Raw genomic sequence first — 15,703 nt, forward strand, 5'->3', positions numbered from 1 at the left:
AACACGTTTTATAATTTGTCACAAGGCGCTTGTTTCTGTGTGAGTTTGTTGTGTTTGGAATGACTTGGAAGTGTGTGATCCTTGTTTTTTTTCTTCGGTTTACCATTTACAAATTGGCATTGCTTCCTAACAATTGAAAAAGACGAGTAATCCAGCCTTTAGTAGATTATTAGCTTCTTTTCTGATTCTTTTATAGATCATTTTTGTTTAATATTTTTTAATGTTTAATACATATGAAACACAATTAAATATTTTAGTGAAATATTGTGTTTTTTTTTTTTTGCAATGTCGACTATGTTAAAGCTGAGGTAGATGGTCAGTATAACTAATATATTAGTTTGAACTTGATTTGTGGTAATGTTTTCACTTTGAAATGTCAGAGTTAAAACCTTTCAGAGCGGCTGGATCATTTACAGATGAGGAAGTTTTGTTCAGCTTTGGGTGTGCCTTTGTGAACTAGCTTTGTTTTCTGAAGCCCTGAATTAATTTTCGAGAGGTTTTCTGCATTGAAACTCTGAGCTCAACATCCACCCAACATTTCAAGCTATTTAAAATAGATCCACGAAGGCAATAGAAACAACATATACAGCAGCATCTCATTAGCAATGACTAAACATCAGAATAATTACTTATTTGCTTCATGTATTTTCGGTTTCCCTTCATTAAGCCTGGCAGAAGTGTCTTAGGAGAATCTGTCAGTCGAATATTTTTTACGTCAAGGCAATGCAAGACATTCGCTTTCGCCTTAGTGATTTAAGCCCAGATGCTTTTGCTTCTCAGAATCAAGGGTGTGTATTTTTCAGAGATTAAAACATGTTTCCTGAAGTTTTTGAGCGCTCTGATGAGTTGTCAGATGCATCCACATGCTTTAGCCGAAATTTCTTGGATTGTGTGGTATTTATTGTCGTTATCAAGGAAGGAGATGTCCTCCTCGTATGCAATGGGCCGACAGCAAGGGCTGTGGCGTGCCTTGTCCTTCTGGTCCTTTGTTAGCAGCTGCAAACGCTTCATGTTCGCCAGCGACAGGTCATAGTTTCTCCGACTAGTGGTGCACCTTCCACTGCAGTAATGGAAGACTATAGTCTCGTCACTCTTGTAGCCCAACCCCAGCTGACTGACCATCACCTCCACCTCCCGCAGCGAGCAGGGTTTGGCTCGCTTTTTAGCACGTTTAGTCCTTTTGCTCTGCTGGGCATCTCTGTGGGCTTTCCTTTCCACCAGTGTCCCGATTACCTGCTTTAACTCGCCCTCAGTGAAGCTCTGAAACATCTTCATGACTGAGATGAAGAAAGAAAATAGGGTTAAATATTTAACATGGCAAAAATACCTAAAGTAGGCTCATTGGACATGCGTTCCTCTGCAAACCTGCAAAAACATACCCAAATGTACGAGTCACTGCAGTTTCCAGTTAAATTTTAACTCTAGAGGCAGTAAAACTCTGACAACTTTTATTCCTTTTCCTAATTTTCACACAGTTACTTGCAGAATATTATGTTATGGCTTCAAAACAATTTTGGTATGAACCCTGTGAAACTGCGGTTCGACAAACCAGCTCAAATCCACATAAGAAAGTTAAAATAGCACAGCAGCATCAACAAATGTGTTTTATATCACTTTTGCATTTGTTAACATTATTGTAGGTTTAGGGTTGGGTTTGGTGTAGGGCAGTGGTTCTCAATCCAGATTGAGATCATCAGCTCATTCGTTCAGTTCATGGACCTCTCTCTTAATGAGTTGATAATCTCAATCAGGTGTGTTAAATAAGGGATACATGCAAAATGTGCAGAGCAGGGCTCCCCCAGGACCAAGATTGAGAACCACTGGTGTAGGGGATACTTCCAACATGAGAGAGCATTAACCTTTAGCGACACGCCCCAGATCTCTGAATTCTTAACAGCCACAATATGTGCCTGTACCAACGTAATAAAAACGTGCCATGGTCATGTATTGAATGTGTGTTTTAGCGCTGCTCTCTGGATATTTCACTTTGAAACTGCTGTGAAACGTGCAATAGGGTATGTAATTACAGCGTTGCAGAAATGTATATACTGTAGAGGCATGTATTTTCATGAGCCTGGGTTGCAAAAACCCAGGCTCATTATTGTTTTTATTTTTATTGCTTTAACCTGTGGACTTCAAAAACAACCCACAGCAACAGTGTAAAAGTATTCCAATTTCGCTGTAAAACAGTGGATTTGGCAACTCTGCTGAATGGCTTTAGTGGGGAAAGGAACTATCCCATGAAGCATTGCAAATGACTTAAAGGGATGGTTCGGAGTAGAATCGACTTCATTGCTATGCACTCCGAAGCCCATGTAAATACCCCATCCGAAGTTTTTTTTTTACCTTAGTCAATCATTTATGGAGATATTAGAGTTTTTCGAATTGCTTGTTACAGGAGTGAATGGTACATGTGATGTATCTCGTAAATTGCACCACTAAACGTGCAAGTAATCTTACCAAACTTGTACAGTAGTGTAAATAGGTTATGTACTCACAAAACGCTGCATCAGAACATTTGTAAGTCCACCATGAGTGTTTTAAAAACACGTATTACCCGAGAACTACTAGTCTCAGAAACTACAAGTCGACGTCACTTCCCTGGTTTGAAAAAAGCATGTAAAAGTACTCCTACTACATCTGTGTGCATGTCAACTTGTAGGAGGACTTTTACGTGCCTTTTTCAAACCAGGGAAGTGACGTCGACGTGTCGCCATTTGTAGTTTTTGAGACTAGTAGGGATCGGCTAAAACGTGTTTTTAAAACACTCATGGTGGACTTACAAATGTTCCGATGCAGCGTTTAGTGAGTACATAACCTATTTACACTACTGTACAAGTTTGGTAAGATTACTTGCACGTTTAGTGGTGCAATTTACCAGATACATCACATGTACCATTCACTCCTGTAACAAGCAATTCGAAAAACTCTAATATCTCCATAAATGTTTGACTAAGGTAAAAAAAAACTTCGGATGGGGTATTTACATGGGCTTCGGAGTGCATAGCAATGAAGTCGATTCTACTCCGAACCATCCCTTTAATCATGTTAAAAAACTATTCATTTAAAGTTGTTTATTGTATTTACAACATTACAAACTTTGATTTGAAGCAGAAAAGGTATATAGAAATCTAGCAAAAACTGACAAGACTATGGACTTAATTGTAGGGTTGCCAGGTCTGCGAAACAAAACCCGACCAATTTCTAATCAAAATTAGTCCAATATAGATTTTTCACAGTTTTCCCATCTGTAGGGTGTCTCCGCCATCGAAGTTGCAATTTGGGGAGATCACTTTAACCTGTGGACTTCAAAAACAACCCACAGCAACAGTGCAAAAGTACCCCAATTTTGCATCAATACAGCGGACTTGGCAACCCTGCTGAATGGCTTGAGTGAGAAAAGGAACTACAATCCCATGAAGCATTGTAAACCACTTAATCACGTAAAAAAAATGGAGAAATATAAAACTATTGATTTAAAGTTGTTGATTGTATTTACAACATTACAAACTTTGATTTGAAGCAGAAAAGTATAAGGAAATCTTGCAAAAACTGACAAGACTATGGACTTAATGGTTGGGTTGCCAGGTCTGCGAAACAAAACTTGCCCAATGTCTAATCAAAACTAGTCCAATCTTGATTTTTCACAGTTTTCCTATCTGTAGGGGGTCTCCACCATCGAAGTTGCAATTTGCTTTAACCTGTGGACTTCAAAAACAACCCACAGCAACAGTGTAAAAGTAGCCCAATTTCGCTGAATTTTCGCAACTCTGCTGAATGTCTTTAGTAAGGAAAGGAACTACAATCTCATGAAGTATTGCAAATGACTTAATCACATAAAAAATTGAGAAATATAAAACTATTCATTTAAAGTTATTGATTGTATTTACAACATTACAAACTTTGAATTGAAGCAGAAATAGTATATGGAAGTTGGACAAAAACTGACAAGATGGTGTACTTAGCAGCAATGTTGCCAGGTCTGCAAAACAAAACCAGCCCAATTGGTAATCAAAACTAGTCTTATATTATTTTTTTCACAGTTTTTTCCTCTGTAGGGTTTCTCCACCATCAAAGTTGCAATTTGGGGAGATCGCTTTAACCTGTGGACTTTAAAAACAACCCACGGCAACAGTGTAAAAGTAGCCCAATTTCGCTGTAAAATGATGGACTTGGCAACCCTGCTGAATGGAGTGAGGAAAGTGAGGAAAGGAACTACAATCCCATGTAACATTGCAAATGACTTAATTACGTTAAAAATATAAAACTATTCATTTAAAGTTGTTTATTGTATTCACACTATTACAAACTTTGATTTGAAGCAGAAAAGGTATATAGAAATCTAGCAAAAACTGACAAGACTATAGACTTAATTGTAGGGATGCCAGGTCTGCGAAACAAAACCAGACCAATTTCTAATCAAAACTATCCCAAACTTGTTTTTTTTCTATGGATTTTCTCTTCCATATGGGGTCTCCTCTGTCAAAATTGTGTTTTGGGGAGATAGCTTTAACAAACAGACTTCAAAAACAGAGCAACAGTGTAAAAGTAGCTCAATTCTGTGGGAAAATGGTGGACATGGCAACCCTGCTTAATGGCTTTAGTAAGGGACTAAAGTACAATCCCATGAAGCTTTGCAAATGACTTAATCAATGGACAAATATAAAACTATTAATTTCAAGTCGTTGATTGTATCTACAGAAACTGTATATTTAAAACGCAAATAAATGCTCCAATATATAAAAGGGTTATTTTACCCAAAAATGAAAATTCTGTCATTAATTACTCACCCTCAAGACATTTGTTCCTCTTCGGAACACAAATTGAGATATTTTTGTAAAATCCGAGACGTTGTCCCTTCATAGACAGCAACGCAACTGACACATTCAAGGCCCAGAAAGGTAGTAAGGAAATGGTTAAAATAGTCCATGTGACATCGTGGTTCAACCATAATGTTATAAAACTAGGATTATCCGTTCTGTGTCCAAAGAAAACAAAAATAATGACTTTATTCAACAGTTTAATCTCTTCGCTAACCACCTTTCTCGGCCTAGAACGTGTCAGCTGTGTTGCTGTCTATGCAGGGTCAGAGAGCTCTCAGATTTAATAAAAAATATCTTAATTTGTGTGAAGATGAACAAAGGTTTTACAGGCTTAAAAATGACATGAGGGTGAGAAATTAATGACACAATTTTTATTTTTAGGTGACTTATACCTTTAACTATTTTTACAGAGCAGACAGACTGACTTGGTAACGTCATTCGGTGTGCTTCATGGGAGTGGGCAGAGATAAATTTTGGCGCTCTTAGCTCACTGCGACATTCTGATTGGTGTCTGCAAAAATGTACATGTGGTAGAACCACATTTTATGTCGAATACATATGAATTCTCATATAAACAATTGGAAAAACATGTTTGAAAACAATCATTTTTCACATCTGTTTGGTTACCACAGTGCTGCAGAATGTACAAAGTTTAAACTGAAACTGCAGGGAATATTGGTTATCAGAGTTAAATTCACATGGAATTCTGTTTGTGTGAAGTTGGACTTGAGCCTAACATCTGGGAGGCCTGCATGCTAAATGCAATCTGATGTAAACACGGATAGTCTACGCTATAATGAACTGCTGTCACAACACAAAAGAACATAAGAGCTTGTCATGATCTTACATTCTGATACGAGAGAGTTTCCTCCGTCAGCTGATCGGACCCTCCGTTGCCGCCCAACCACCGCAACAGTAGACGACGAATTCCTGGGTGTAAATGGAGATGATGGAGTAGGTGCAAGTGATGAGGATGAAGCTCTGCGGTGGGGAGGAGGGGGCGGGGCTCGAGAAGAGTGAGCAGTTTTAAGGACGAGCAGGGGAAGCGCAGCACCACAGAGAATCAGGCCGATGGCAGCAAACTTCCATAACTTCATCTTAGAATGAGGAGAAGCATTAGGCCCCTGCAAAACAACCAAACATCCGTCACTCAAAACCATAAAACAAGCACTGTTTGACTGCTTGATGAGATTATGGCATCACATTTAGACAAGTTAAGCTAAAAACATGAGACATAATTTTCATTTTGGCAGAATATGCGCTACAACTTAATGGCTTTCAGTGAAATCAAAGATGCTTTGCATCCACATGTCAACCAGCAGTCATTAGGGTATTAGTATTAGTAAGTCTGCTTAATATCTGTTAACCCCAACAGGCATTCTACTAATACTCCAATGAGAGTTAGCTGACATGTAGTTGCAAAGGTACTTATTGTTAGTAGAATAGCTAATGTGGACTCTCAGAATAAAATGTAACCATGTTTTCTGGTCCAATAATGATTTACTAGCAACTAACTGCTAAAGCTAGCCACCAAAATCTAAACTAGGGTGACCATACATGCTCTTTTTCCTGGACTGGGCCGGGATTTCTATATTGCCTAAAATATCTAGGTTTTGGCTTTGTTTTCCTGTTTTCATACTTCCTGAAGGTAATGATCAAAAAGTAGTTTGACCAATAACACGCAGGCATTACAATCAACCAATCGTGGCACGTGAGAAGTTGGAATTTACAGAGAACAGTCAAATCCATGCAAATACGCATACAGTACGTATTAGGTGTGTTCAACTTCAAGCAGCGCTGTGCAGACCGATCCGTGTATGAAATCACTGTGCACGCATTTCAAATACATAAGGAGACGTCGGCTCTCTATAGCTCTCACGTTACTTTGATGTTATACAACAATCTGTCTGTGCAGTACTAAATTATTTTTAATGCGATGTAAAAAATAAAAAATCTAATGATTTGAGACTAAAGTCAAAATGTTTTGAGAAAAAAGTAAAAAAAAAAATTAGAAAAAAGTCTACTTTTTTTTAGAATAAAGTAAAAATATTTCGAGAATAAAGTTAAAATTTCGAGAATAAAGTCAAAATGTTTTCAGAATAAAAGTCGAAATAGTATGAGAATAAAGTCTAAACTACGAGATTAAAGTCGAAATGTTTCAAGAATAATGTCGAAATGTTATGAGAATAAACGTCGAAATAGTACAAGAATAAAGTCAAAATTATGAGAGTAAAGTCGAAATGTTTCAAGAATAATGTCGAAATGTTTTGAGAATAAAAGTCGAAATAGTACAAGAATAAAGTCAAAATTATGAGAGTAAAGTCGAAATGTTTTGAGAATAAAGTCAAAATCTTTCGAGAACAAAATAGAAATTTCAAAAATAAAGTCGAAACGCGAATAAAGTCAAAATGTTTTGAGAATAAAAGTCGAAATAGTATGAGAATAAAGTCGAAATTACGAGAGTAAAGTCAAAATGTTTCGAGAATAAAGTAAAAATGTTTTGAGAATAAAGTCGAAATTTAAAAAAAAAGTCGAAATTATGAGAATAAAGTCAAAATGTTTTGAGAATAAAGTCGAAATTACGAGAATAAAGTCAAAATGTTTCAAGAATAAAAGTCGAAATAGTATGAGAATAAAGTCTAAATTACGAAAATCGAAATGTTTCGAGAATAAAGTCAAAATGTTTTTAGAGTAAAGTCAAAATGTTTTGAGAATAAAGTCAAAATGTTTTGAGAATAAAAGTCGAAATAGTACGAGAATAAAGTCTAAATTACGAGAGTAAAGTCAAAATGTTTCGAGAATAAAGTCAAAATGTTTTGAGAATAAAAGTCGAAATAGTACGAGAATAAAGTCTAAATTACGAGAGTAAAGTCAAAATGTTTCGAGAATAAAGTTGAAATTACGAGAATGAAGTCAAAAAGTTTTGAGAATAAAAGTCGATTGTTAGAGAGTCGGACTTGTAACCCAAAGGTTGCGGGTTCAAGTCTCAGGTCCGGCAGGGATTGTAGGTGGGGGGAGCGAATAATCAGTGCTCTCTCCACCCTCAATACCACGACTGAGGTGAGACCCTTGAGCAAGGCACCAAACCCCCAACTGCTCCCCGGGCGCCGCAGCAATGGCTGCCCACTGCTCCAGGTGTGTGTTCACTACTGTGTGTGTGCACTTGGATGGGCTAAATGCAGAGCACAAATTTCTAGTATGGGTCACCATACTTGGCCTCATGTCACCTCCTCCTTTTAAGATGGCTGGACAGATCACTGTATTCATGTGAATCAATCATCCTTTCGATTACAATGAGATATTATTTCATTAAATTTTACTGTTTTCATAGTAAAAATTCCACCACCTACTCCGCAAAAATGTCTGTGGTGTCCAATCTTTCATTCCTCACATGTATTTAATTAAAAACAACAATAAAACATTCTGAAAGTGAACAGTGGACTGTTACTATTCACAAGCTGTGTTATTCACAGTATAATACAGTAAATGATTGGAAATAATATTTAACGTCTTTCATTATTATTTGTAGCGCACCAGCCACCCAGTAATTGCAATAATTTTGTGCTTTGTTGCTTTTAATATAAGACAGCTCAGCTTTTAAATTCTGAGTTATATCACAAAATATAAATTATAAATGTCTTTATAAAGGCTAGAATATACTCTCAAAATATTCTAATGCGCAAAAGGCTAGAATATACTCTCAAAATATTATAACTTTAATCTCATAATTGCTACGAATGAATTCTCTTATTACTGTTTTCAAGACATTAAGACTTTATTCTCATAATTTTGACTTTATTGTCAAAATAATTGCACTTTATTCTCTAAATATTTAGACTTCATTCTCGTAATTTCGGCTTTATTCTTTAAATATTTTAACTTTATTCTTGTAATATTTAGAGACCAAGCACCGAAGGTGCGTATGTACCTATTGTATCTGTTAGAATTCTTATTATTATTCTGCTTCTTCTTCTTCTTCTTCTTCTTCTTCTTCCGCTCTTGAGTCAATGGCAGCCCATAGAACCACTTGCAGGAAAGTTGTATAATTTGGCACACTGATAGATTGAGGTCCAATTTTCCCATGTCAGCCATTTTGAGTGTCAGCCATTTTAAATTTTGTAGTAAAATGCTATATTTTATGAACGCATTGACGTATCATTACGAAACTCGGCATGGGTCATCAGCACGATACCCTGAAGGAGCTGGGGAAGTTTCGAGCCACCTAGTGGTAAAATCAAATATTCACATGCCTATAACTTTGGGTGTGGTTGACTTATTTTCACTGGAGTCAACTTTTTAGACTTCAGAATCTTTGCCGAGTTCAGCGATACCAAACATGCCAGGTTTGGCCTTATGGTTTGTCCAACGTTGCATTTTAGTGCTTAAAAAACATTTGCCAATATCTTAGAAACCGTTACTCCGATCGACACGAAACCACCGTAGGAAATTCGGAAACATAGTGTGCCACCTATATGCTAATGCCCAATTGCCAAAATGTTGATTGTTTGGCAAAGTGGCAAAGAAATGCAAACAAAGTCAGCTGTCAGTCATTTTTTCCCTTCTCATATATAAAAATGTGTATAACTCCAAAACAAAATGAGATATTTTCACATATGTATGAGCACTCTAAAGACACAAAAAAAATGGTGGGATTGTGCCTCTTGGTTGCGCTATAATTAAAACAAAACATGAATTTGCCCTTGACTTCAATAGAGTATTATAATACAAAATGCTACATTTTACGAATGCATTGGTGTACCATTAAGAAACTTTGTATATACCACTGAGACATGACCTGAAAGTACTCAAAACGTTTTAAAACAGGGCCACATTGTGGTAGAAAGTGATAACCGATTAAATCATATTACTAGTGGTTGTTTTTATGATTTTTCACCCATTTTGACTAAAATCACTTTAAAATGTCTTCAATTCCCCTTTGCTGCACTTGTTCTGATGCTTCCCTTGTTTTTCCTTTGGTGTGTAATTGCTGCCTGCAGCTATATTTTGACTTTATTCTTGTAAGTTTTGATTATCATGTCTGTCGTGTTGAAATCATGTGATTTAAACCCATATTAGTTTAAACTTCTGATATAGGGTTTTCTAAGCGCACGCATCCAAAGCACATGCACAGAAAGCGGCTGTCACACAACAGATGTGAGAACTAAACTTCAAAGTACTAAAGTTCTCTTTCATGTCTCACTGCTTAAACTGTCAAATACAAATGAAAGTCAGATTTTCATGATATATCACCTTTAAAAAATCATGCGCCATTTTGTGTCTGTGTTGTTAGTGTCATTGGCTCTACTTGGTTGTGATCCTATATTAATTTGCGCTGCTCTTGGTAAACTGTGTTGGTCATTATGGAAATGATCTGTCTGTGTCTGTAGTAGAAAATCCACAAAACTTTTCTCATCAGTGCTTTTATGGAATTGTGCTGTTACGCTAATTTGCCCTGTTTATTGAATCTGACCCTTAATGCGCTTAATGTTCACTATACTTGTGCCAACATTAAAAATACAACAAGTTTTGACACATTTTAGCAAAGCAATGATGTTTAATTCTCGTACTTGGGTGGATTGTTTTCCATAAATTCCACTTTATTTTTCAAATAAGCACATTATCATTCACTTTTTTGTCTTTTTTTGCATCGCTTTGACTTTCTTTTAGCTGCACTGATGATTGACACTGATGTTTGACGCGGTTGTTATTCTCAAAAACGGTTGAAGGACAGCAGCTCAACAATTACAGACCTGCTGCACTAACAAATGCCAAACCAAATTAAAACATCTTAGGCTGTGTATTCAAAGTCCTTTAGCTATATACAAGCAGCCTCATGCAAACCGAGTTGTTATTCCAAAGATTTCATTCGCAGATGTTTGCACAAGTGGTTTCACCATCCGCAGCTTTTCTGCTCCTCTGTTGATCTCATTCCGGTCGCAGGTCTCGGAGCACACAGGTGTGGATTGTCCAGCCGTGTCATGCGGCCCAAATCGTCTGTATCCACAACGTACAAAAACTGCCACATGCTCCCAAAGCGCTCTTGTTTAATGTTTTATTTTTCAATCTATCAGATGGGGATAAAATGGGACGTTCCAAGCAAAACAGGTTGCGTTTACACTTGGGCCACAGTGTTACACTGATCACAAGCTTCTGAAGTTTGGCAACTGCACAACACACACATGAGAAGTATATTAGTAGGTTTTCTTCAGTGATTTCCCTACATCCTTTTTTTTGCACTCTTCAACACATATCTGTCAGGTTTGTTTATGTCTGAGTGGGATGTTTTTACTTTAGGATCAGAGGCTTATTGTTAAAGGACTGCAATAAGTACAGTGGCGTTACCATTATCAGTAACCTTTGTTCACCATTGTTTAAGACCTTTCATCTTCGTAACACAAATGAAGATATTTTTGATTAAATCTAAGGGCTTTCTGATCCTGCATAGACAGCAATGCAACTAACACGTTTAAGGCCCAGAAAGGTAGTAAGGACATCATTAAAATAGTCTATGTGACTATTCAGTGGTTCAACCATAATTTTATGAAGCTATGAGAACTTTACTAACAGCAACAGCAACTTTATTCAACAATTCTTCTCTTCTTTAAATGACTTTAATGATGTCCTAACTACCTTTCTGGGTCTTGAACGTGTCAGTTGCATTGCTGTCTATGCAGGGTCAGAAAGCTCTTGGATTTCATCAAAAGTGTCTTAATTTGTGTTCTGAAGATAAACAAATTAGTAATTAATGACAGAATTTTCATTTATTTTTTTAACTACTACTACTATTAGCCTGAATCCATTGACACATATATAAATAAGTGCAAGTACATTATATAATTTGTTTTTACATAAGTTCTTCTTATTAAATTGAGATGTTGAAATGTCTCTTTGTGTTACTAATGTGTCAAACCATAAATACACAGATGTGTTTTTTGCTTGTCACACAGAACATTAACTCCATATGCTTGGAAATGTTTGCGCCAGTGGATCTGCCTTTGCTTGTCTTGCCTTTACAACACTAAATTCTTATAGGAATCATCATTATTGATTCCATTCCCATATGATTCGGCTGGGGGAACCAAACAATTCAGCAGCTGAGATCAGGAAATGCCTAGGCCAGACTAAGAACTAAACCAGACCACACTGACTCAAACGCTTCAGCAGACGTTATTAGAGTGCACTGGGCAATACAACACTCTGCTTCTGCTGCAGGCGAACATGGAAAGAGAAAGATGCATGGACCGGTACATCACAGGAATTTGTGTAGATGTGCCATGGTTTTCCTGCCAATGCTTTGCTGTTTTATGCGCCAAAATATCATATAGCAGTAACAGCGAACATGCCAAAACATAAATAAAGAGTCTGTTTGAATTATAATCAACTGTTGTAGGTAAATGGACTTGTTTCATAATACTTTTGTGGGGCAAAAAGAGACTAAATAATGTCTGTTGTCATGTTAAAGGGACAGTGCACACTAGGGGTTGAACCGACTAGTTGACTAGTCGACTTGAATGCTCTGCCATGACGCTTTAAGCTTGACGTTGGGCGCAACATGATAAGAAGTCTTTGAAATCCAAGTTTCAAAACAGCTAATGATAATTAAATGCATACTCCGAAAGTGCTCCACAAGATGTGTGATTATACCATGTGGATGCTTGAAATTGAACAGGAGAATGCACGTTTTTCAATTTCAATTTCACTTTATTGTTGGAATTTCTTCCAAAAATTGTCTTGCATCCCATAGCGTTTACTGTCTAACATTGATTCACAACAACACACATTACCCTCCATTCCCCAGAATATTGCTGCCTACTTTGACCCCCAATCTTTACAGTACTACTTTATCTGTATCTGATTTAGAACAAGCAGAAATCTGTGAGAAATATAACGACCCAAAGACAAAATAATTGATAAAAGCGAGCTATTATAGCAGCAATAGCCATAAAGGCAGCACTGTGTCATATGCCATAGCTGTGCACAAGGTGTTCGAGTCTCAGCTCAAGGTTTAGGCGTATTTGTTTATTAATGACGTCGTCGTCAACGTCGACTCGACTTTTATCATATAAATGTCATTCAACCCCTAGTACACACTTAAAGGAATAGTTCACTCAAAAAATGAAATTAGCCCATGATTTACTCACCCTCAAGGCATCCTAGAGGTATATGACTTTCTTCTTTCAGACGAATTCAATCGGAGTTATATTAAAAATTATCCTGGCTCTTCCCAGTTTTATAATGGCAGTGGGCAGGTGTTTCTGTTCAACAGTTCAAAAGAAGTCCAATAAAGTGCATTCATCCATAATAAAGTGTGTCTCACATGGCTCTGGGGGGTGAATAAAAGCCTCCTGTAGCAAATCAATGCATTACTGTAAGAAAAATATCCATATTTAAAACTTTATAATCACTTTTCTCCAGCTTGCACTAACGGAAGCCGTTCTGGGCGGAAGACGTCGGGCGTCGACGTTGCGCATGCGTTGGTGAATCTCGTGAAAACCAACGTTTGTTTACAGGAGCAAAGGAAGCAAAGGAAAACCAGTCTCCTCTTGGCGTATATTGAAATCCTCCAACATTTTTCTTTACAAATCCTTCTTTTGTACTTCAAATTCGTGACCGTTGTTTTGTTTTTCTCTCTCCTTTGCGCTTCCGCGTTCATTACTTCTGAGCGGCACACGCGCAACGCCGACGTCCTACATCATCTGCCAAGAACAGAACAGTTAGCCCAAGTTAAAGTGATTATTACGTTTTAAATACAGGTATTTTTCCTTACAAAAACGCATCGATTTGCTACAGGAGACCCCCAGGAGCCATGTGGAACACTTTTTATTATAAATGGTAGTACCCTATTGGACTTCTTTGTACTGTTAAACATAAACACCCGCCCACTGCCATTATAAAGCTGGAAAGAGCCAGGATAATTTTTAATATACTGTATCTTCAACTGGATTTGACTAAATGAAGAAAGTCATATATACCAAGGATGCCTTGAGGGTGAGTAAATCAAGGGCTAATTTTCATTTTTGGGTGAACTAACCCTTTAAAATTAAAATTCTGTCACATTTACTCATCTTCAAGTTGTTCCAAACCTGTATGTGCTTCTTTCTTCCACTGAACACCAAATAATATTTTGTGATCAGAAGAACATTGGTAACTAAACAGTTTCTGTTCCTCATGGACTTTTATAGTATTTTTTGTGTTTGGCTTCTCACATTCTTCAAAACATCTTTCTATTAATCTTTTATGTTCAGAAGCAGTAAAATAACTTAGAAACAGATAAGTAAATCATGACAGAACTGACAGCTATCCCTTTAAATACCAAAACTGTTTAGTTGTTCAATCTAAAATCAAGTTTCAAGGATGCAGGTACAAAACACTTGTATTTGAATGTACTCTATTGTTTTGAGCTGTGGAAAGAGATGGATCAGTCTGATATCAAGTGGAAATACAATGAACTGGATTTCCAAAAATACAGTAGACAACGTCTCTTAAAGTCTAATTGGTCTCTGGCCTATGTCAGAATACGTTGCAGCAAAAGTCAGCAAACAAAATAGCATAATGACACATACTTTTACTATTTCTGCCATATAAAGACAGTAGTCTACAGTGATTATAATCAACTTAATTTAGGAACAACAGAGGTTAATGGGAGGTCTTCGTAAAAAAAATATATATAGGCTACTAGTTAGTGTGCGTGTGTAAATGTGAAATTTGAACGTGAGTAATGATGATTCATAACCTTGTTTCATCTTTGTCTGGAATACAGTGTTAATACCAACTTTGGGGTCAGTCAGAATTTTAAATGTTTTTCAAAAGAAGTCTCTTATGTTTAGTGTTGCCAAGTCAGAGATTTTCCAGCGGAATTGGGATACTTTAACACTCTTGCCGCAGGTTGTTTCTGACATCTGTGGGTTGGAACGACCTTAATAACGTGATATTTAAGCCTCCGAAACATGAATAGGCTGGATTTGGGCTAGTTTTGAGTAGTCATTTAGTGGGTTTTAGGTGAAAACCTGGCAACCCTGCTCATGTTCACAAAGTATTTATTGATACAGTAAATGCAGTAAAACTGTGAAATATTTTTACTATTTATAATAACTGTTTTCTATTTGAACATGATTTAAAATGTAATTTTTTAGCATCATTACTCCAGTCTTGAGTGTCGCATGATTCTTCAGAAATCATTCTAATATGCTTATTTGCAGCTCAAGAAACATTTCTATTGTTATTAATGTTGACAATAATTGTGTTACTTACAATTTTAATGGAAACTATGATTTATTTATTTATTGTTGAGGATTTAATATTATTAGTAATAAATAAATAAACCGATTTATTATATATGGGTCACAGATGTAAAAGAGTTAAAGCATAAAAACAGCAAGTGTAATACTGCTTTAAATTGTTGTTGTTTTTCCCCAAAAATATGAAAAAGTTTTCTGTTTAATTTCATTGAAGTTTGTTTTTGTTTTTCTGAGCAAAAAAAAAAAAAAATCATACATTTTTCTCTAATTTACAGAAGACACCCACTAAAATGACATTCAGTCTAACAATCTTGTCAGGCATATTTACAACAAAAATCATATATATTTATAACATATTAAAAGATGAATTACTTTCACCCCAAATACTAATTAGTTGTAAATCTACATTTTTAAAATTTGACACTGTCCTAGGTTTTGCCCATTTGTCAGTAAGAATTTTTACTCATTTAAAACCCAATAAAATGTAATATTCTCCCTTATTCTTTTATTTTAATATGTACAAGCCAGAATAAGCATGTTGTTTGAATTGTGTTAAACTGAATGACAACGTAACATTATTTCAACCAAATTTTGACTTTTTATTCTTCAAAAACTTATTTGAAACCTTAAAAGTAGACACTT

General features: G+C 36.3%; 1 protein-coding gene across 1 annotated transcript; it reads right to left on the bottom strand.

The window, feature by feature from the left end:
- Window positions 1-370: 370 nt before the first annotated feature.
- On the bottom strand, window positions 371-5,920 carry nrtn (neurturin). The gene is made up of 2 exons (XM_073825292.1): window positions 5,671-5,920; window positions 371-1,277 (listed from the first exon to the last, which is right to left on the bottom strand). Exons 1-2 carry the CDS (start codon window positions 5,918-5,920, stop codon window positions 850-852), a joined length of 678 nt encoding a protein of 225 aa, XP_073681393.1. The 3' UTR covers window positions 371-849.
- Window positions 5,921-15,703: the final 9,783 nt, after the last annotated feature.

The sequence above is a fragment of the Garra rufa genome, chromosome 20 (genome assembly GCF_049309525.1).
Source record: "Garra rufa chromosome 20, GarRuf1.0, whole genome shotgun sequence".
NCBI lineage: Eukaryota > Metazoa > Chordata > Actinopteri > Cypriniformes > Cyprinidae > Garra > Garra rufa.

Coding starts and splice junctions, on each gene's coding strand:
- nrtn (XM_073825292.1), bottom strand. CDS start 5,920: ATGAAGTTATGGAAGTTTGCTGCCATCGGCCTGATTCTCTGTGGTGCT. Junction 1,278..5,670: donor AAACTCTCTCGTATCAGAAT/GTAAGATCATGA, acceptor TCTTCATCTCAG/TCATGAAGATGTTTCAGAGC.